The sequence below is a fragment of the Stenella coeruleoalba genome (assembly GCF_951394435.1).
Source record: "Stenella coeruleoalba genome assembly, chromosome: 15".
Taxonomy (NCBI): Eukaryota; Metazoa; Chordata; class Mammalia; order Artiodactyla; family Delphinidae; genus Stenella; species Stenella coeruleoalba.
This window is the reverse complement of record NC_137161.1, coordinates 66,884,327-66,908,251: the sequence shown is the minus strand read 5'-3', so window position 1 is coordinate 66,908,251 and position 23,925 is coordinate 66,884,327. Positions and strand designations below refer to the sequence as shown.

The 23,925-nt window shown below is 42.4% G+C and overlaps 1 protein-coding gene across 5 annotated transcripts in view; it reads right to left on the bottom strand.

Moving 5' to 3' along the window:
* Positions 1–20,516, bottom strand: part of METTL9 (methyltransferase 9, His-X-His N1(pi)-histidine) — a 45,092-nt gene extending 24,576 nt beyond the window's left edge. For 2 of the 5 annotated variants that reach the window (XM_079943905.1, XM_079943906.1), the window contains exons 1-3: positions 20,095–20,516; positions 8,906–9,096; positions 4,024–4,233 (exon numbers count right to left, since the gene is read on the bottom strand). In XM_079943905.1, the coding sequence (XP_079800031.1) occupies positions 4,024–4,233; positions 8,906–9,096; positions 20,095–20,262 (569 nt within the window). In that variant the 5' untranslated portion in view covers positions 20,263–20,516. Of the gene's footprint in view, positions 1–4,023; positions 4,234–8,905; positions 9,097–20,094 lie in introns of those variants that run through there. The other 3 variants (XM_079943907.1, XM_079943908.1, XM_079943909.1) reach the window with 3 other exon arrangements.
* Positions 20,517–23,925: the final 3,409 nt, after the last annotated feature.

Below are 23,925 nucleotides of genomic sequence, written 5' to 3'. Positions count from 1 at the left end.
GCCTGATCTAAAACGAAGCAGAACCCAACATCATCAGCATGTTTTAATCTAGAATAATGCAGGCTTCCCTTGTGGTGCAGTGGTTAAGAATCCGCCTGCCAATGCAGGGGACATGGGTTCGAGCCCTGGTCCAGGAAGATCCCACATGCCGCAGAGCAGCTGGGCCCGTGCGTCACGGCTGCTGGGCCTGCGCTCTGGAGCCGGCGAGGCACAACTACTGAAGCCCAAGCATCTCGAGCCCGTGCTCCGCAACGGGAGAAACCACTGCAATGAGAGGCCAGCGCACCACAACGAGGAGGGGCCCCCGCTCACCACAACTGGAGAGGGGCTGCGCGCATCAGCGAAGACCCAATAAATAATAAATAAATGTATTTTAAAAAATATCTAGAATAATCTAACTAAATCCATCTCAGAATTATTTGAGGATAGGTAGTTTCCATGTTGGTAATTTTGAAAGACCGAAACACATGCTCATAACAGAAAATTATAGCCTTAATATCGGGACAGTTAAAACTATACCTATAGAGGTCCAACTTCATCTTTACTTCTGTTTTGTGATTTCTACTTATAAACTCAGTTCCACTGATGAAGATGTATTTATCAGCCCCACTCAAACTGCATATTAGCCCAGGAATCCTAACAAGTTGTTAGAATCTTCCTCTTCTTATGAGAAAAATGAAAGAAGTGACTTGTCCAAGGTCACACTGTAAATCTCTAGCAGAGTAGAAATTACAACTTGGAAACTCTCCTAGTATGTTATTCAGGTCAATGAACCTGCTCTCTCCATATAAGGTGAGAAAGAACCTAACAATCAGTCCTTGAATAAATGCTTCCAGGGTGGTGGGTTGAGAGTGAATGGCCATCCCTTCAGTCTCCAGTATCTTTTTGTTAAAAAAGAAAAGAGGATATGAACACGAGAAATAGAATTAACCACAATATTTTCCTTTCCTTTCAAGAAAGATCCCTGTAGATCAAGATAACCTATAGATAATGGATTAAAGTCAAGCATCTTTCAAATTTACATTAAAGATCTTTGTTCTCTGGTGTCAAAAATGTATACGCAACTCCTTCTGAACTACCCACACACTTGGGTGAACTGCCTGTGCGGACTTAATTCCAAACCCGTCCACGTTGCCAGTCCGCATCTTGCCACACACTTGTTTCCTCCACTATCTACAAACCACCATTCAGATCATGTCAACAAATTTTCATGTTAACTTTTGGTAAAGCAGACTAAGGAAGGTAACCATGCTGCCAAAATTTTCTTCCTGCCAAACAACAGTTTTTATTTATTGTCATTTGAATTGTGGAACTGTTCATTAGTACACACAATCAAAAAGTAATTGTATAATTCCTTCCTAAATGTCTATGGCTCTTCCAAAACAGCATTTCTAACCCTAGAAGAAAGGCGTCCGTTCAGGGGGTTATTATTTTCAAGAAAGTGAGTTAAGTAATAGTTTACCTTCAGGGGGATTTAAAATACATTTTCCTTAGAGAAGTAACAAAGCAATCAGTATTTTGATAAATCCTAAATAAAAAAAAAATACCAGCAATGTAGAGAAAATTTATTGTTTTGTTTTAAAAATCAAAGCCACATCCTTAAATTTTACAATCAGGTTTTCTGGCATAAACAATAATATCCTGGCAAAACAGAGGGAAAGCCTGGCCATTTTCTGTTTTATGGGTTTATTTCAAAAATGACATCCAGAACCTTTACTAAAAAGCCAGTTTTTCATGAGCCCAGATATTGAAGAGAAACAAAAAACAGCTACCTCCCAAAAAGAAGCCAAAAAAAAAAACATGGAAGCTAAAAGTCTGCCCTGCCATCATGGATTAGGCGAACCCTAAACTTAGTAAGATACTGCTTGCCCATTAAAATGTCAAACTGTACCAAAAGTTGCCACTTTTGTGAATACGTTTCTATTTCATACTAATAATATTATGAAGAGAGTGTCAACCAGTATAACTTCCCTATCAAACGGCAAACAGATTTTGGCATATGAAATATTTATTAGGGAAAGAAAAATAAGTTGTTTTGTTTTGTTTTGGCCGCTCCACGCAGCTTGCAGAATCTTAGTTCCCCGACCAGGGACTGAACCTGGGCCACAGCAGTGAAAGTGCCGAGTCCTAAGCACTGGACTGCCAGGGAATTCCCAATAACTAAGTATTTTTTATGTGGTGTACAAGTTTATCAGGTAACATAACATGTAAACTCTACATATACTGAATCACTAATTCAAACATCTGAAGTCTCACTGAAAATTCCTTTTGGGCACTTAGTCTCAGAAGGGTTTGAATGTCAGGCAAACAAGCACGGCCATGGCCCGGGGTAGGTGGGCCTCCTTCCATATAAATCCCTTTAAATACTCATTTACAGTAATCTTCCCTTCCCCTCCTTCCTACTTGGTCTTCTCTTCCCCAGGCTAAACATGTCCATGTTTTGCCCAAATTTAAATCTAATCCTGCTCCAAGAGCTATGCTAATGCTCTGTCTCTAGGGTTAGTCTGTTCCTAAGATAGTCTCCTACTTAGGAACTTAGCTGGGTAAGAAAGTGAGGGAGTACATAATTCTCTCCTTTCTTTCTAAGCCTAAGCCCAGCTTCAAATATATCAGAGAAGGAAGCAGGCTCTACCTCCACCTCCCCCATTCCATACTCAGCACCGTCTTCCCCCATTCAATAGAATCCATACTGAATTAAGAATAACCTTCTTCCTAAGTCTCTCAAGCAGCAGATGGTCTAAAAACCAAGATTTGACACTTCACATCCATTTGGATGGATATTATCAAAAAAACAGAAAACAACAAGTATTGGTGAAGTTGTAGAGAAAATGGAACACTTGTGCATTGCAATGGGACGTAAAATGGTGCAGCTGCTGTGGAAAAGGTATGGCAATGCATCAAAAAATTAAACACAGACTTACCATTTGATCCAGCAATTCCACTTCCGGGTATATACCCAAAAGAAGGGAAAGCAGTGACTCAAACAGATATCTGTACACCCATGTTCACAGCAGCATTATTCACAATAGCTAAAAGGTAGAAGCAACCCAAGTGTCCATCGACAAATGAATGGATAAACAAAATGTGGCATATACATACAATGGAATATTATTCAGCCTTAAAAAGAAAGGAGATTTTGACATATGCTACCACATGGATGAACCTTAAAGACATTATGCTAAATGAAATAAGCCCATCACAAAAGGACAAATATTGTACAATTCCTCTTATTCGAGGTTCCTAGAATAGTCAAATTCACAAAGACAGCAAGTGGAATGGTGGCTGCCAGGAGCCAGGGGGACAGAGGACTGGGGAATCAGTGTTTAATGGGTACCAAAGTTTTAGTTGGGAAAGATAAAAAGGTTCTGGAGATGAATGGTGATGGTGGTTACACCACAGTGCAAATATACTTAATACTACTGAACTGTACACTTAAAAACGGTTAAAGTGGTAAATTTTATGTTACATATTTTTACCACAATTTTTAAAAAGCTTTTTTTAATTAAAAAAATAAACAAAAAACAAGATTTGAGAATGCCAGATTCAAATTAGGGAACAAGTCCCTACGTATGATCTCTCTTCTCCAAGCTGTCTCTCACCCACCCTTTTCCTTCCTACAGCGCCAAAACCTCTAGTTCAGAAGAACACTGCCAAAGAAAGATGATTTCTCTCTCAATTTCCACTTACTTGTACAGTTGACCCTTGAACAATGCAGGTTTGAACTGCCTGGGTCCACTTATACACTGCCCATATTTTTCAAAGGTAAACACTACAATACTACACAGTCCATGGTTGGTTAAATCCGCAGATGTGCAGGAACTGCAGATACGGAGGGCTGACTATAATTATACGTGAATTAACCCCTGCATTGTTCAAGAGTCAACTGTAATATGGAAAGATTTTTTTTTTTAATTCCTCATCATGGAAATTGTTTCTGATTTATATTCTTTAAATAATATAATCTCAAGAAGCAATACATCTAAAACCAAGAAATATACTCTAAACCACGTCTAAAAATTGTACCTGTATTTCTTCTTCTGAAGCTGCCATATCATAGTTTCAGACAGCTCAGTGGCGTAAATTTCTTCAAAATGAGGGCTCATGATTTTTGTGACTTCTCCATCTCCAGCACCTAAATCAAGAAGTCTGTGCGTTTTCCAGTCTGGATTAATTTTAAGCAGTCTCTGAAACTGATCTGGTGAAAAGACAAACATTGAGCCTCTTCCTAGCAACCTGGAAAAGAAAAGAGGACAAAAATGGATGACTCTATACAAGCTAAGCACTTCCACCCAACATCCACACAAAGTAGTGACTCAACACCAACAGCCTTCTGAACTTACACAATGTTTATTTTATACGATTATACGATGAAAATATATATCTTTTATATGATTTATGATTAAAAAGCAAAGTTAATAAAATAAGAAAACACCTCTAGATATCATCGTCTGCCTTTGAGGCTGCAAACAATACACCAAAAAGAGTGGGGAAAGGAGAGGAATAAAAGGTGGGAAGGGAAGAAAAAATATATAAGAAATTAAAAGATGAATGTGGGGCTTCCCTGGTGGCGCAGTGGTTGAGAGTCCGCCTGACGATGCAGCGGACACGGGTTCACGCCCCGGTTCGGGAAGATCCCACATGCCGCGGAGCGGCTGGGCCCGTGAGCCATGGCCGCTGAGCCTGCACGTCCAGAGCCTGTGCTCCGCGACCGGAGAGGCCACAACTGTGAGAGGCCCGTGTACCGCAAAGAAAAAAAAAAAAAAGATGAATGTGAAGAATTTAAGTCAAAATAGGAAGGAAAGATGGAAGGAGTAATAGAAAACATGTATATCGGTTTAAAAAAATGACAGGCCAACAGGATCAGACCACAACACTAGCCAATAACACTAAGCAGAAAAAGAAAATAGGGGAAAAAAGCCATTTAGAATATGAAACTGAACAATGAGTATAAAAAGTAGCTCTAGGTATTAGATTTTTAAGAGACACTAGAGAAAAGAGGAATAGTGGTCCTTGTGATATCCGTTAATCTGCATTTAAAAAGTAGATTCATACTTGTGTCAGTTTGTATGTTATACAATTGGCTGGGTCCTATTATTTCTAAAAATCCTAAAAAACATCTAAAGCATAGTAATGCCTTTGAAAAAAGAGGAGTTAAAATGGAGATCAAAGAGAGCTCTCCTAAAAGCAGCTACAGATCAAACCAAGTCCTGAGGAAGCATCATCTTGAGAAATAAAATGCACTCCCTATTTAGAACTTGCTTTCTAGCTCTCAAATCCCAGTCTGTCTAGGGCAGGGATTCTCAAACTTCCTTTAAGCAGCAGAACCGTTTCTTTAAACGAAGCAGACGTTACTCATCGACAATGTAAAATGTAACAGGAGAACTGCTGCTGAAATGAGGTTGAGAGCCTCAGCGCTGCTGCCAGCCCACTCCTGGGCCTTTCTCTGCAGCCTGAAGCAGCTCCTGAGGCGCTTCCTCTTCAGACCCTGGAAAAGTCTGAAAACCACTGGTCTAGGAAATGGCAGGGAAATCTGTGCCATACTGCTGCTTTCTGGGAATAATCCTAAGGTGCAATATGTTTGTTACACAGTGACTGGAAGGACGTGTGCAACTGGGTGTTCCTGGTAAGACCAGTTTCAGGAAAAAATTAAAATATGGAGCTCATATAACAAGCTCCTCCTCCCCTTTCCCTCAGAAGAGGTCAACCAAATCTAACAATATATTTGCAGTAAATCTTCTGCCCTACAGAAATGCTAAAAAATGCGGTGGGGGGGACCCTCAGACTTTCACCCAATACAACTAGCTCCCAGAGAAAACATCTCCTAAAAGACAAGTTGTTTTTAATCCTCAATTGTTCCTATCTTCCAGTGGGAAAACAGGCTGAAAAAGAAAACTGAGAAAAGGAGCTGAACTTCCTGAAATAGCTACACAAAATTTCACATGGGAGCCAGAGTCAGAACAAGAGCTAAGAGAGGTCACAGGCGTGGGGGTACATGTTTCAAATGCTGGTGCTAACTTGCCATAGGACCAAAGGTAAGTTGCAAAACAGTTCCATGGCTTAAACGTTCCCAATTGTAAACTAACATGCTTCCCTGGCCATCTCTTTGGAGTCTAAGGACCCTTGACCTGAAAATCATAAAATTCTAGAGCTAGAGGTCATCTGAGGTCAGAGCTCAGGTTGAAAGGCACCAGAGAGAGAAGCATTGTCCTATTTCCAAAGATCATGAGCAACAGAGGCTACACAAAAAGATTTAAACTGCCAAAAGAAAAAAAAAATCTAAATTCATCGAGCCCAGATGAATTTTGGTCTCTAGGGGCCCTGGGAGTAGGTGGGAAGAGTTTTGGGTGGTCACAATTACTTGAGGGTGCTACTGTCACTTAGAAGGCAAGGTCAGAAAAGTCAGACTTCCTGCAATGTGTGGGACAGTCCCACACAATGAAGAATTATCCCACTTAAAATACCAAGACACTGACTTTTGCTCAGTACAAGGTTTCCAGCAAACACATACCACGGAGAGGTATGGCTCTCTAATTTGTCTTTAACTCCCAAAGTTAGTGATGTCGATGTATTTTTTTGGGGTGTGTGTGTGTGTGTAAAAAAACATCCTACGTTCTCTAAGTTCTCTCTAGATTTAGAGTCTACAGAGGAGATAAACCTCCTTACAAATATCTTCCTTATAAAATAAACTCTGAAAACAGCTATCAAGTCTCTCCTTACTTGGTCTTCCCCTTCCCAGTAAAGGACGTCGATAAGTACCTTATCTTTTTAATTCAAGAAGGTTACCATAGAGACTTCCCCGGTGGTCCAGTGGTAAAGAATCTGCCTTCCAATGCAGGGGACACGGCTCGATCCCTGGTTGGGGAACTAAGATCCCACATATCGCGGGGCAACTAAGCCCACGAGCCACAACTACTGAGCTCGCACACCTTAATGTGAGAGCCTGGGTGCCACAAACTACAGTGCCCACGGCCTCTGGAGCCCACGTGCCACGACCAGAGAGAGAAAACCCGCACGCCACAACTAGAGAGAAGCCCGCAAGCCTCAAAGAGCCCACGTACCGCATGGAAAAGATCTCGCATTCTGCAACAGAGATCCCGCATGCCGCAACTAAGACCCAACGCAGCCAAAAAAACCCACAAAATAAATAAAATAAATCAATATTCTTTCAAAAAAGGTTACCATAGTAATTATTTCTATAAGAGACAGCCACTTGTGGTAATAAGCTTCCATTGCCATAGACGGAAATTCCCAATGGGCTCAAAGTTAAGCTTCCAGCTGAGAATAGGACACAGGGCAAGAGATGTTTTTGTTTTGTTGGGGGAGAGGGGTGCCAAGGGGGGATGAAGGGGTGGGGATGAGGGTTATTTAAAAAAGAAAAGCAGAAGAGCTGTGGATAAGATAAGCCAAAACGGATTTATTAATCTTATTGCCCCTTTGACCGAACTGTGAAATCCCAGAGCAGAGAATTTTAACCAGGGGCGAACAGGGCAGAGGTAGGGGGAAGCGGTTTAGAGTTTGAAATCTCCCTAAATTATATGCAAAATGCTGAATGTAAGGACTATTTGAAGAGAGAATTTCTACTTTATATCACTTTCAAAGAGGTACAGGGCCCCCAAAAGGTTAAAAATCACTGCTGCGGTGACTTGTCTGCTTTCCCAGCGAAAAAATAAATGGTACAGAACAGAAATTCAATGCCGTGAATTTTAGAAACAAAATGTCAGACCAAGTTGTTTAAACTCAGCTACCAATACAAAAATAACAACTGTTTGCTAAAGCAAATTTAAGGCAATTTCATATAAACAATGAAGAAATCTTGAGAAACGGCTCATGGTTCCTGAAAACATATTTAAGGACCAGATGATAGACTGGGGATCCAGACATTCAGTAGAAGCTGGCTCCAAACCTCAAGGGAAGAAAAAGTGGGCCCAGCCAGTGGCTTCAAGTGGTCCAACAGGCTTTTCAAGCACTGAGCCCTGCTGCTTTTCTCTTTGGAGTTCTGGATTCTTAGGCTTTGCGGTGTCTGAAAATTTGGCCAAGAAAGGATAAAAATATTCCTAAAGCTTCTTCCATAGACTTATATGAGAGAACCACTCTAGGGATAGAGAATTCCACAATGTTTACAAAATTCTGGTGAGTCTAAACATTATGTAAGAATAGATGGAGGGACTTCCCTGGTGGCACAATGGTTAAGACTCCACACTCCCAATGCAGGGGGCCTGGGTTTGATCCCTGGTCAGGGAACTAGATCCCACATGCATGCCGCAACTAAGAGCCCACATGCTACAACTAAGAAGCCCACGTGCCACAACTAAGGAGCCCGCCTGCTGCAACTAAGACCCAGCACAACGAAATAAATAAATAAATATTTTTAAAAAGAAAGAAAGAAAGAACAGATGGAGAACCCTTCACTCGAACAAGCCACCATCCACTGCTGGGCTGAATTAGATCCTTCCCAAAAAAACTTGCTCCTGGGAAGTGTGCTTAAGGCAAAGATCTTACTTTTCAGCCTATGTTAAGATGGTTCCAACCATCTTGCTCCTCTCTAATAGATCAGCATAGGCATCACCTGGAACACGTTAACAATGCAAAATCTCTGGTCCCACCCCAGACCTACTGACTCAGAATCTGCCTTTTAACCAGATACCCAGGTGATTCCTGTGCACACCAAAGTGGGAAGCACTGTGACTCCCATCACAGAAATACAGACCAATGAGGCTGTTTATCAAGATCAAGTTACAGTGAATTTTAAAAGCATAATTGCAGAGGCTGAGACACTGGGCCAAGGATTCTGACTAGAAGTGTTGTAGCTGTAGAGGTGGTCAACATCTCAACAAGGTAACTTTTCGTTTTCCTTTTCTTTTTTTAGACCTAAGGATAAAGAAAAAAGTATCCAAGATTCACTTACCCATTGATAGATGTTCTAGACATAAACAGGCTAAAAACAGATGACACAAAAGAGTGATATAATTGGATAAACAGCCAGCCCGATTTCTCAATGCTGTTGTTTAAGAAGATCTGTGTTCCTTGATCAAGGTAACTCTGAACAAAGACAGCCTGGAGTGATTCACATAATTTCTCTCTGTTGCACGCATACCACTAAAAAGAAAGAAGAAAAAAAATGAAAACATACAACTGAAGCGTCATCTAAGAAGTCCAAAAACAAAAAATAGAAAACTAAATTAAATCTAAGATTTCCAAATGTTATAATCTCATGGCACTTTAAGAATAATCATCATCTCTTATATGACCTATAAGGTATAAAGTATTTCCTCATACATAATTCCTGGTTTAATTCTCATTACCTTCAGGGTACGCAGAGAAGAGTGGGGGAAGGGTGAAGAGGCTTCCGAGTCATGCAGCTCAGTAAGTGACAGAGCCAGGCCACCGTCCAAGTGCTCTGACTCCTGGCCCAAAACTCTGTCACCATATCCCCCTGAACCCCAAGATTAGGAAAACTGTTGGCCTCTCCTTCACTGGGGTTCAACATAAGGCAATAACTACCAACATTAACCTTGTTTTTAGATAAGAAAACAGTCACTCAATGCAATGATTTAACTCGAAACCACCAGACAAATCAAGTAAGCGGAGGAGGAACAGCAGAATTTAATATTCCAGTGACCAGATTAAGCTGCGCTTCTTCTTGTGGGCTAAATAGGGACCTTTAGGAACACTGAGGTGCGCTTTACCAGGTCATATAACATTCTACTAGACAGGAGCCAAGTATGTTTGAGAAAGATTAAGAAGTTACTTAAGGTCACATGCAACCAATGAGAAGACAAAGTAATAACATGCTAAGAACCAGATTTCTAGGAATAGGCTCTAACCAGAACACACTTTTAGAACAAAATTCAAGAACCTCAACTGTGGATGAAATGTAATCTTCCGTGATAAATGTGTCCCGTTTTCATCTAGCGTTAGTATACCAGAGAAGGGGGTAAGCAGCCTGCAGGGCGCCGCAGCTCTAGAGTGAGCTCATCATCAAGTCCTGGCTCAGCCATTCCCGTGTATGAGCTCACACAAGTCACTTAATCTCTGAGCCTCTGTAAATTCATCGGTAGACTAGAGATGTCACTGGTTTCTATCTATCCTGGTAGGTTACTTAGAGGATTAAGCAAGTTAATGCAGGCCAATCCTCAATATAGGACCAGACACATGAGACTACTGTAATAATAATAGCCGTGAGATAAAGTCCTCTGACATGGCCTGATAAATAAACGTAAGTCCGTTAAGTACCATGATGAAACTGCAGAGTAGACCAGTTACTATTAATCTGTTATCCACTAAGAAACAATCAATTTCTCCCAATGAATAGCCAAAAGTAACCTGCTTCCCCCTGACAAACACGACCATTCATCAGCAGTAGGTGTCCTGTAACTGCTTGCACAATTGATGGACCAATTTTACAGTCATCCTAAGCTTGCTAAATATTGAATGAAATTTTGGGTAATATTCCCGACACTAACATTGAAAGGAACCAGTTATAAACCAATACAAAGAAGCAGACAGGCACATTAAGATTTCAAAGATTAACTAATCTTTTTACGAACTCTGTGCCCTGACTTGATAAACCAAATCTTTCCAATTGTTGACTGATTTGTGTTAATTTACCATTAAACACTTTTACCAAAACTGCTTCAGCTTGATACTATTTTTATTTTTCCCACTCTACATGATAAGCTTTGAAGCTTCTTACATTCACTGCCTACACTTTTTTCCTTGGTCTGAAAACGTTCATGCTTAATCATTAACTAATTCTTAACACTCATTGTGCCTGAAGTTATGCCCCAGTGCAGGTCATAAACCATTTTTTATTATATGCCTGACCTCCTGGTTCACATTCTGAACTCTGTAATACTGAGGCCATTCTAACTTTTATTTTCTCTTAATTCTCTGAAATGACTAATCAAGATGAAAGCCATCACCTTGGTAATAGGCAATCAGGTACATTCTATTAACGTGGACAAGAAGTCATTCAAGTGGAACAGAGGAGCTAAGAATTCTTTGGCATCCACTTGTAAATAGACAACCAGAACAATAACAGACTCTGACTTCCAGAACTAAGCAAGAATTGGCACCATTAACTGCAAATAATGCTTTCAAGTGTTCCCCAAAACTCAAGTTTTTAACAGCATTTCTCTCAATTCATCAACATTAACACATGTGGTTGAACCTTTACTGCCATACAAATCTTTCAGAAAAGAAAATGCTTACTGAAAAGACTGTACTACAGAATAAAAAGGAGTAATGCCCTTCTCTTTAAAGATGAAGGTTGAATTCCATGTTCCTCCTGACCATCTGTATGATACTAATGTCAATTCCATAGCAGCATTATTCATAACTACCAAAAAGTGGAAACAACCCCAATGTCCATCAACTGACGAATGGATAACCAACATGTGATTGATCCATACAACGGAATATTATTTCAGCCATAAAAAGGAATGAGGTACTGATTCACGAGACAACATGAACTATGAATATTATGCTAAGTGAAATAAGTCAGTCACAAAAGGCCACAAATTACATGATTTCCTTTACATGAATTGTCCAGAATAGGCAGGTCCAGAGACAGAAAGTAGAAAGTAGATCACGGTTACCAAAGGTCTGGGGAGAGGAGGCAATGGGGAGTGTCTGCTAATGAATATGGGGTTTCTGTATCAAGTGATGAAAATGTTCTAAAATTAGAAAGTGAGGATGGTTGTACACCTTTGTGACTATACTAATAAGCACTGAATTGTACACTTAGAAAACTTAAGTGGTCAAGCATATCTCTTTAAAAATGCAAATTTCAAATGCAAATCTAATCATGTCAATACCCTGCTTCAGAGAAGTCTTAATATCCAAAATACTTAATATGGCTTACAAGGCCCTACAGGATTGTCCATTCTGTGTCCACAGCCTCACCTCACGACACTCCCTACCAATCCATAACACCCAGCCACTCACTATGTCACAACACTGTACCCTTCTTTCTTTTCCTGGAAGGCTCCTTTCCCAAGGCTGTTTCGCACGGTATTCGCTGTCTCCTACATTTCCCACCACCCCAACTGACCTAAGCCTAAATATTTCTTCAAGGAAGTTTCCCTTGAACTTCCAGACTAGGATGGATCCCCTGTTCTAATACTCTCTCACATCTCCCAAGTCTCCTCAGTAACATTTATAACCACTGAACTGAACACCTGTACATAATTGCATGTCTGGTGTCTATCTTCCCAGTAGACAGAAAGCGCCATAAAAGGTCAGGGACAATGACTGACTTCAGTGACTGGCACAGATACGGATGAACAATAAATGTTCATCTGTTTAACAATTATTGTTAAAAATCACAGGCAGTCTAACAGATAAAATTTAGAGTTTCTAGTAAAATCCTGGAGAGAACACAAGGATAACCATGGAGACAGGTGTCACTGGGTTTCATCAATTTCTAAAACTTCAAGGTTTTTGCAAGGCCTTGCTTAAACCCAATTCTGTAAATAGTAGTTAAGCTACCCACCCACCACAAAACTGCATTAGCAGAGCAAGCAATGAAGGAACACACCGAGTGCCTACCTTGTACCAGGCACCTGGCAGAGCACATTTCATTTCCCACCTTATAGCTCCTGAATGAATAGGAAGCCTGGGGTTTCTGAGCACTCCCAGCTGATTCAAGCTCCTGTTCTAGGTGCATGTGGTTTTTTTATGAGTTTCTTTCAAAGAAGCTTCTCTTTGCTTCAGGCTACCCAGTGTATCTGTCTGAGAAAGCAGAACTATTCTGGCCAGTTAGACTGACTAAATGTGTCTAAAGATAATCCGATCTAGATAGCAACTAAATTACACTAGGCCAGGGTTTCTCAACCTCAGCACTATTGACATTTGGAGCTGGACAATCCTTGTTATGGGGGCTGTCCTGTGCACTGCAGGATGTTTAGCAGCATCCTTAGCCAGTACCCAGCAGATGCCAGTAGCACCCTCCAGTTATGACAACCCAAAATGTCCCAGACATTGCCAAGTGTCCCTGAAGGTACAAAATCACCACTGCTTAAGAACCCCTAAATGGGCTTACCCAGAAAATTTCATTAGCATTTCCTAACCATCCCAGCTCAAAAGTGGTCTAGGGAAAATTAAAGATGGACTCACTGGCCTCCAGGAACTTACATTCCAGAGGAGGGAAAAAAATCAGAAACCCAGAGAAACAAGTAATGTCATCGTGATCTTGGCCAGGACCTTCAGGCCTTAAATACGTAGTCACCTTGCCCTTAAGATGTTGACAGAAAGTCAGTGCAGGAGCCCATGCAACCATGTGGCAGTCCCCCTGGAGTTACCTCTCTCCAGACAACCCAGCTTAAATGAAAAGCTTTAATGAGCTCTCACTAAGTGGCCTGTCTGTAGGCTTCTGCACATGTTCAAGCAGGTGAGTTCTTTGAACGTGTGCTCCTCAAAGACTACAGAGACAAATGTGCACAGGCAAGAACAAAGTATCATGCCTGTTAAAGGTTCACATTGGAAGGACCGTGTGCCAGCCCTACTGTAGGGCTGTACTCCTCAGCTGGAGACCACAGGGTCTGAAAAAGCATCTTGTGAGCTAGCATCTCCCTTTAAAGTTTGCTTGAGTTTTGTTCAATGGAAATAAGTAAGGAAATCTTTGAAATAACAAAGTCTAATCAAGCCAGAGTTATGCCATGCAGTCATCTGCTGATGCCAAGTGTGAAATAGGATGTGATAACTAAACATAACATCTTCTAAAAGAGGTTACAGTAAATAGCAATGTTCTCCCTACTAGCAACAAGACTGTAGAGATACTAATAATTAGCCAAACAATAAATGGCCAAATCAGGTAGACATGACAGGGCACCAGCTAGTCAACATAATGAAGTGTTAAGTCATGTCTTAAAGATTTCATTAAGGCCATGGAAATCTCCTCATCTTTATATAACCTTGTTTGATGAATCGTTCCTTTAAAGTAGACATGAAATTTCCCTATAAAATTATATCTGCTTATCAGACTGAGGGATACAGTTAAAAGTTTTTCTGAAATTATTTTTTTGAGTTCCTCAACTAGTCAAACACGTGGCATATGATATAACAGTCTTTTCTTCCAAAATACAAAGGACTTGCGCACATTAGTAAAATTAGAATTAGAAAGTTATTTTAAAAAACCAACTTCCTGATTTTAATAAAAAATAAATATTTGGTATTTATCGCCAGTTCCCAGCACAGAGCTCCTAAAAACCTTCGAGAAACTCAGGAGTGATAAAACACCTTTTGTATGCTCAGGAGATGACCGGGAGGGCAGGGTGGAACTTTCAGCCCCACCACTAACATCCAGGGAGGGGAGAGAAGCTAGAGATGGAGTTCAATCACCAAAGGCCGAAGATTTCATCAGTCATGCCTTGGTAATGAAACCTCCATAAAACTCCTAAAAGACAGGGTTCTGGGTGCTTCCAGGTGGCTGGGTGCTTCCAGGTGGCTGAACACATCGATACGCTGGGAGGGTGGCTTACCTGGACAGGGCACGTAGGCTCTGTGCCACCCTCTCCAACCCTCAACCCCTTGCCCTAGGCATCTGTTCCACTTGGCTGTTCCTGAGTTGTATCCTCTATAATAAACCATAAGCAGAAGTCAAGTGTTTTCCTAAGCTCTGTGAGTCATTTCAGCAAGTTATTTAACCTGATGGGGGTTGTGGAAACCACAGAGTTTATAAACAAGTCCGACAGAAGCATGGGTAGACTGTGGACCCTCAACTTGTAGCTGACATGTGAAGTGAGGGCAGTCTTGCAGGAAGGAGCCCTTAAGTCTCTGGGCTGTTAACTCCGGGTAGTGTCAAACAGAAGTGAATTGTAGAACACCTAGTTAGTGTCAGAGAATTGGCTGGTGTCACAAGAAAGACACCACAGGCAAGATTTTTTTTTTCAATGTTAAATTTGACCTAAGCATGCACAAACTGGATGAAAGCCAGAACTTCAAGCACTTGTCCCATCTTTATCTAACTCACAAACTGCAAGAACAACTTGGTTTTTGTACTCAGCTACATAATTTCAATGTCTACACAGACGTCCACTAGGATGGGGACAGTCTGCCATTAAGAAGGCAGTCTACTTTCACAGCCCCTCAGACAACAAGGATTCCTAGGAGAGACACCATGAAACAGTGGGGAAAGCCTGGGCCTTGAAACCAGACAGAGCAGGGTTTCAAAATCCAACTCTGCCATCTATTAACTGTGCTCTTGGGCAAGTTTCATTGCTCAGCCTCAATCTTCTGTCTGTAAAATGGGGATATACCACATCCAAGAGTTGTTTTGAGGATTAGAGAGGATAATATATTTAAAGTACCTGACACTTAATAGAAGCAAAATAACTTGATTTTCTTTCCCTTCCTGTCCAAGGTCCACAAAAGCCAGTCAGAGAACTGAAGTTCAAGGGAATGCCCAAAAACCACACTGTAGGTCTGGGCACCCAGCCATTCTCAAAAGAAATGAGTAAGCAAAGACCTGAGATATTCAGTACCACTAAAAACAACCAGAAAGGCTCCACTGACAGGGTCCAGCAGAATCTTTTCTACTACAGCAGGTGGTAAGACCAAGCCTGACGACATTGACCTTGACAGCTAAGGATTCAAAAATCACATTCTCAGTTCTACAATGCAATCATGTCAGTCCAGACGTTTAATCATTGACACCTTGTGTATAAGTACAGCTTAGGAGGAGATATTCAAATCATTCATTCTTTTTCTACAAATGACACAAACCTAAACCAACAACCTCTTTATGTGAGATTTCAAAGTGCAGAGTAACAAGACACCTTCACGTCCATGGAGGGAAACAACTTATACAGATTAGATTAAATTGCTTCAGCTCTGATGTAATGAATAAATTACTGGCAATCTTCATTTCAAATACTCACTCACTGTTTGTATTTTACAATCCTAAGATTTTAACCACGCTTCAGAGGGTCTAAAAACCTCTTTTACTGGAAGTACCTGGGTCCCCTAGGGCACCTTCAGAGGGGAACATAAAGGCCTCTGGTATATCCAGAAGAACAGAGCATCCCCGTGTTCTGTAAAACTGAAGCAAACACTTGTTTAGGGTTTCAACACAGGTTATAAGGAAGGAAGAAACCCTTTTCAAAATCTCTTTGGTATTCGGCTGCAAAGGCCTCCAGACTTTCAAAGGCAGCTCAGAGGAGGACACGAACCTATCCATCAGTGTCTGTCTGGCTAGCTGACTGGCCCCACTGAGCACTGATAACTCATGCCTGACTTGGGTCCACCTCCATAAGGTAACTGGGGAGTGAGGGGCAGCAGACAGAATCTGTCCTTTAGCATAACCTTTGATCTTTCGCTGTGATGTCCAAGTGTTTTTTCATTTGGAAAAAAATCCAAATCATTTCAATTCTATCTTAAATCCACCACTGCTTATGGCAAAGCACAGTTCAAGTTTATATAAGAAGGTGAAAAAATAAAATGTCAGATATACACATATTTGCAATTTTATGTCACACCTTATTAACTCCCGATAATGTTATCTGTGCTTTTAAAAAAAACCTTGCAGTATGTCACCTGCAGAAATAGTCCTGGCCTGGCTCCAAGGAGTTTGATAAAAATCCTTTTTCACTCCATCAATTGAGAAGCTGCTGAATAACTGTTATTATCAAGAACCTAGTTAGTGGGGCCTAAGAGTCCTTTAAGAGTTTCAATAGCTCTTTAATAGTTGCATTAACTTTAAGTACTAGGTGCAATGCCTCAAAAAGACTAGATCCAAAGTTTTTGTTGCTGTTATCTTCTTTGTAAGTTCCGGGTCAGCCAATATTGAAAAGTCACATATCTAGTTTCTCACTGTCTGCCTCAATTTCTTCCCAGTAAGTCAAACTACCCACCTTGCAATCTGTGATTAAGAATGTGCTGCTTAAAAAAAAAGAATGTGCTGCTGATTAAGGAAGCTGGAAATTTTCTCTGGAGGAAACTTTTTTTTCTGTAAAGGGCCAGACAGTAAATATTCTAGGCTTGTAGGTCATAAAGTAGCAACCATGCAACTGTGCCATTGTATCTGGAAGCTCTCACAGATGATAGGTAAACAAAGTTGGTGGCTCTGTTCTAACACAACTTTATTTGTGGATACTGAAATTTGAATTTCATGTAAAAAGATTTTCACATATTACAAAAGATTATATATTTTTTGCAACCATTTAAAAGTATAAAACTACTCTTACTTCACAGTCTGTACAAAAAAGTCAGTGAGCCCAATTTGGCATGCAAGCCATATCCATCCCTACTCTGAGAGAAGCCCTCCCTTGCTTCTCGATTTCCCAAAGTGAAACATAAATCCCAGTTTTGAAGCTAGCACACCAAACCGAGTTATTAAAATGGTGCTGCGACTATAGTTTTAGAGCTGCTTTAGCTCAAAGGAGCCTTGCCTCTCAAGTCTATAGTAACTAAATAGCTATTTTTAAAGAACAAACATTGCCCAAGGTCTGTCTTAAACACAGAATCTACCACCATAACTTCTTAATCAAAATAACCATAAGGAGGGCTTCCCTGGTAGTGCAGTGGTTGAGAGTGCGCCTGCCGATGCAGGGGACACGGGTTCGTGCCCCGGTCCGGGAAGATCCCGTGAGTCATGGCCACTGAGCCTGCGCGTCCGAAGCCTGTGCTCCGCAACCGGAGAGGCCAAAACAGTGAGAGGCCCGCGTACCACAAAAAAATAAATAAAATTAAAAAAAAATAAAACTTAAAAAAATAATAATAATAACCATAAGGAAAACTTGTGCTAAGTATGGTTCAATCAAATCCATAACCCCACTTTCATGCAACTGCAAAAGAACCAGATGTGGCTGGCTATGGAAGCCACATACCCAAATGAACACCAGAAGACCCAGTATGAACTATTAATTTGAAGGGAGGAAAAGCGTTTAGGGTTAAGTTACTTCACAAGCAACTAAGTTTATAAGGCAAACCCAGGATCCTGAAATATAAAGCAGGTAACAAATCATCAACTCAGCCACGTTGCAGAGAGAACAGTCTCCTATTTCACTGTGGTTTCTATACATGTTTCTTTTGTTCATTTTAATCTTTATTCATGGACAATATTTTCATAATGTGCATGTATCAACTCAAAATAATGTCTGGATTGATTGTTCTAAGGAAAAGAGCCAATCTCCCCCTGCCCACCTAATATTCAGAAACCACCAGATTAGTCTTCAGAGAAATTAGCTGCCAAGCTGTCAGGTGCAACTGGTTAGAACACACACATGTACACACGTACACACATACTTTAGTATCTCAGAAGCCTAATGAAGTAAATGAGGTATTACATTTCCTTAGAACCTGGCAGATTCAACTTGATAAAGGTACACAATTAGAAGACATTCAGAGATATCTTGCTAGGACATATTCTGAGGCTATGTCTACAGCTATAGTTCTACCTAGGCCCCATAAAAACCAAGTTACTTAAACAGTTTTTCAGTTTTATAATATGTCTATTTCTTTTTTGAGCACTGAAAACATCAAGTGTACTGCAGTAGAGGTAATCACAAGCGTTGTAATAAACACCTACAGCCAAGAGACTCTACCATAATTCCATGTCAATGGAAATAAGCCTCCTTTTTATCCTACCCAGAAACTTATTTCTACCAACTGTTAAAAAGGACATTTCTATTCATTGTTTTACACCATTATCCATGTTCCTTACAGATATATAACATTTTGGTAACTACATTATCACTACAGTACAACTCTAAAACTGACTGATCAATCTGTAGCAAACAATGTGGTTTACAAGTTAAGATCACCGACTAACTTTATGTGCACTCCTAACAATATCATAGGAGTGATTACCTAACAAAGTGCAATAGCTGTGGGATTATAAATTTTAAAAAATTTTATGGAAATTTATGATTTCCTTTAAAAATAGAAAAAGGCCACTATAAATATTTTTTAAAGAAAAACTAAACACTACTTCTCTGAATGAATAGCCTTATCTCCTTAGATAATTCTTTAGTTTCATTAGAACACATGAAATCAACTTCGGTGTAAACTCTGAACACCTGGCATAACAAGAAAAATGACATAGGAAAATGAGAAAACTATGAAAATTATGAGACACAAGATGGGAAGTAATTAGCTACTGCTCTCTGGGCAGGCAAAATGTACTACAAATGCTAGCTATTATAAACGAACACTCTGGCAGAGTTCAAAAGCCTCCTTGCAATAGTCATGTTAACCGCCAACTACATTACGGTCAAATATGAAATATCTCACTCTTAATACTACAAATGCACATATTTAAGCGGCACAAAACTAAGCTAATGAAAAGACTACCCAACGAGCCACACCGCCATCGTTCACAGTGCACAACTACAACTTTTTAAAGAATTCACTCCTGCCCAGTTCTAATAACCCTTCCAGTAGAAGCTTACATCATCTTTCTTATTATCACATCTCTGCAGTCAGATACCAAAATCAAAGTTTAAAGGCGATCTCTCTTTAGTAGCAGGGGAAGGTTCGATAGGATGGGAGTGACGACCTGTCAAACACATTTTTAAGTGCTTAGGGAAAATGTCACCGGAACGAGCCCAGGGAGTTAAATGGCTCGCGAAGCACGGTTAAATTTCTTTATGACCTTTTGTACGTTCAGAAATTCAACCAGGCAAAAAGAGGCACCGGCTTTTCGGTGTGATTCTCGGAGCTGATGAAGGTTGTCCGGGATAATGGGTTTGGTCCGATCATCTAGCTCTCAGGCCCTGATGTCAGATGGGTCCCAGTCGCCACGCGCCGACCCCAAAGTTCCTCCGTCCCGCCGCCGGGAGCGGACGCCGAGGTGGCGGAGCGCCTGCAATCACCGCCGGGGACCCAGGAACAATGCGGGGCTCCGGGCCGCGCACGCCGGGGCCGGGGAGGGATAGGGGAGGCCGTCCTCCGCCCGCGCCGCTGAACAAAAGGAGTCGCCGGGCCGGGACCGAGCGCCCGGCCGGGAAGACGGGGGGAAACTTTGTGAGAGGCCGGGGCGGCGGGGCGAGGCCCGGGGGGGCCTCTCGCCATGACGCCCCGCACAATAGCCAGGCTGAGCGCGGGAAGGTCGGCCGCCACGGCCCCGCCCCGCCGGGCCCGGGTTCGGCCCAGTACCTGGTGGTTCTCCTTCCTGCCGCCCGCGGCGGCCGCCGCCGGCCCGCCGGGGCCGCTCGTCATGTTCACGTACAGGGAGCGGGTGAGCGGGCTCCGCAGGGTCCACATCCTCTGCGCCAGCCACACGGACGCCAGGCTCAGACACAGCCAGCCCGCGAGCAGTCTCATCGGGGGCCGCGGCCACTCGCTCGGATCACCGCCGGCGCCGGGGCAAGGAGGAGGACGCGCCACCGCCTCCAGCCGCCGCCGCCGCCGCCGCCGCCGCCGCCGCCCAGGATCGAGCCATCGCGCCCAACTCGCCCATCCAGCCCCTTCAGGGCCGAGGCGGGGGGTGGGGAGGAGCGGGCGGCGCGCAGCCTTCCCGCCTCCCCCGTCCTCTCCGCCCCCGGAACGCCGCCGCCACCGGCTCCAGTTTCCACCCGGACCACATACGCACGGCTGCGGCGCGTTCTCTCCGAAGCGCGCTCCCTCCTCCCAATGAGCGGGCCGGCCAGGAGGTGGGACAAAGGGAGCGCGCATCCGCGTGGCGCGCGTCCACGCCTCCCGTTTGGTCGCGGCTCCTTATCATGGCGGAAACGATTTTAAGACTTTTGGGCCAGGGGAGATAATTTCCAAGGCGGTACCTGAAGCCTCCCCGTCCCTCCAAGGTAGTGTCCGCGGTTCTTCTGGTCTTTCCTCGCCTTAGTCTTTGCCTCTGGGCCCCTCATTCACGCCCCCACCACGGAGGGACTTTCACCAGGTTGTGCAGATTGACCCGGGGGTGACCCTCATCCCTTTCGTACCTTCGGACACTTGGACCAAGTCCTTGCCAGAGATGGAGACTGCCATTTCTTAACTGTTACTTGCTGAGCTGCGTGGCTTCCTATTTACATTTAGAGCCGACCAGCCAGACCCCCACCCCAAGGACCTCCACCCTGCTTCACAGGAGCTGCAAAGCGGACAAGAATCTAGGGGGGAAAAGTTACCACCAATCCCTTCCCACCTCCCCGCCCAGTTCCCCAAGCCTGGCAGGTTGCTGGCTCCCTGTTTCTAAGAGGCATCGGGGAAAGCTCTGCCTTTGTTGGAAGTTGCTGCAGCTGGGGCACCTGCAAGTGATGTTTTGGTGTGTTGATGACCCTGTCCAAGAATGAAGACCCCAAATTAGAGTCCCTGGCTGCTTGTTTCCTTGAACTAACAAACGGAAGTTGGACCCAGCACTCTTAAAGCCAAGTAAGGTTTGGGAGCAGTATTTACCCAAATGTTTCTTTGATCATTTATAGAACGGGAAGACCTAGCAGCGTTTCAAAACTGAAAGGTTACACTGTGTTCCTGTGTCTGAAGTTCTTCCTGCTGCCACCAAAGCTACAACTAAGGAGTAACATATTTCATGGGTCCTCTAGCTTCACACCTTCCTAGGCTTGTTTAGAAACTGCTTTTAACTTCACTAGAAATAATGTAATACACTGTATTTTAGTTCAAAACAAAAGAAACCTTTCTGTTAACTCCATTAGTGCACTTCAGAGACTGTTATTTAATAGCGTCGTGGTGATCCACTGCTGAGGAACAAAACTGTTGCTTATCCACAAACATTTTTATTAGCTTCTAAGACTCTCAGCTTGGCACCTTTCGCTGACAGGGGCATCTTGTTGCCTAATGTAACACAGGCTATAACAAACAAACAAACAAACAAAAAGGCAGGGAGGGGAAAGGGGAAGGGTACTTTGTGTTCTGTTTCCAGTATATTCCCTGACTTCTCCCTGCCAAACCCCAAAGAGCCTGCACCTTACTAAATCTAGTTCAACCTCTAGTGGTCCTGACCCAAATCATCAAAAAGGAACTATAGTAACAAGCTCAGATAATTCAGTTTGTTTGCCATGTCACCTCTCTCCACTGTCTCTTGGGATCAGTGTCACAGATAAAGCAGCTCTGTGCCAAAGAAAGCCTTCATCTTTTTCGAGGGGGTGAGTGGGGTGGGGGAGTGTAAAAGCAGCATGAACATATAAAATTACATATTTCATTTCTGCAAACAGAGGAGACCAAAAGATAAGCCCGGCAACTATAGAGTAAGCCTGATGAGCTGAGAAGAAGCAACTAGGTGGCTGCTGTCGTCTAAAGGATTTGGGGTCAGTTGACCACCACGAAGCCTAGCATCTCAAAGGAGCAGACTTTCACTTTAGACCTGAGCAGGCGGCCTGGAAAAATAAATCACTCACGCATTTAAAATACTCCATAATCATCACAAAATATTCAAGTACATGTTATTTACTCTTAGCAAGCACAGGAAGAAACCAAAGCACAGCGTGAACAAATGATGTGCCTAAAGGTAGCAGAACAAATTCAATAGCAGACCTTTTCATAGAACCCGGTATCCCAGCTTGTCGTCCTTTGATCCATCTAAGAAGCCTTGCTGTCTCTCTCTTCTCAGAGAGCCTCTTGAATTACAAATGAGGAGGAAGGAAAACAGCAAGAGTAAATATACTAAGCAGAAGTTCAGATTGCCCTTGGGGACTGCCCCCTTCCTTCATCTACTAGTATGTCACTACTGTATATTAAAACCTCAGTTATCCATCACAGAGAGGGGAAGAGGCACAGATAACACAAAAAGCCAAATAGCAGCCAGTATTCTTTCTAATGTGGCTTTGAAATGCAGTGATATTCAAAAGCTGGGCTCTGCTCAGTGCCCTCCTGACCAGGGCTCAGGTGTGTAGCTTGGGTCACATCTCTGTGCACAGGCCCAAAATCTTGACTGGATGGATCACTTTCCTATCTAGAACTCTAGGCAGGGCACTTTTTGTTGTAACTGTTCTTATCAGCTACAAATTACGACACCTTCATGTTCTCTTTTCAATTACAAAGAGAACCTATAGAGAGAGAGAGCTGGATCTGTAGAGGACACAGAATGTGCCATCACTGTTGTTCATTGTCATCTCTTTGAAGAGGTAATGGACTAAAAAGAACTCATGTAATCACGTATTTTCACGGACTTAGATTCTTTTTATACTTCTTAATATTTTGTAGAGTGTCAGAGAAAGGTGCAAGTTTTCCCCAGTGTATTCAATAGATGTTCCTTGTGGTTATTAAGCAATGAGCACCTCTAAAACATAAAACTAGTAAATATATTCAACAATTATTTTTAATTAGTAAATATAAGGAAGGGATTTTTATCTGAACTTGGTTGATATAATCTCAGGCATATGCAATGACATCACTATGGTTACTGATAAAGTCTAAGCTAAGGTGAAACTGCAAATAGGTTTAAAAAATAAATAAATAAATGGCAGGGGCTTCCCTGGTGGCGCAGTGGTTGAGAGTCCACCTGCCGATGCAGGGGACGCGGGTTCGTGCCCCGGTCCGGGAAGATCCCACATGCCGCTGAGCGGCCGGGCCCGTGAGCCATGGCCGCTGAGCCTGCGCGTCCGGAGCCTGTGCTCCGCAACGGGAGAGGCCACAACAGTGAGAGGCCCACGTACAGCAAAAAATAAAAAATGGCAGCATAAAGTAGCAGAATTGAACCAAGAGTCTGAAAACCTGGTTAGCAAATACAAATAATACAATATACTCTACTGGAAATCTCCTAATGCTACTCATTAGCATAGTGGTTTATCCTCTGAGCTCTGAAAGAGACCACCTGGGTTTGAAGCCTGGCTCTACATTTCTTGATTTTGCGATTTGAGGCAAACAACTTGACCTCTCTAGGTCTTGGTCTCCTCATCTGTAAAACGGAGGTAATAATATATAATATTATTATATATTATTATATAATATATAATGTATCACATCATGGGGATGTGGTGAGGATTAAATTGTATATTCTAAATATAGAGGGCTTAGCATAGTGCCTCAACACATAGT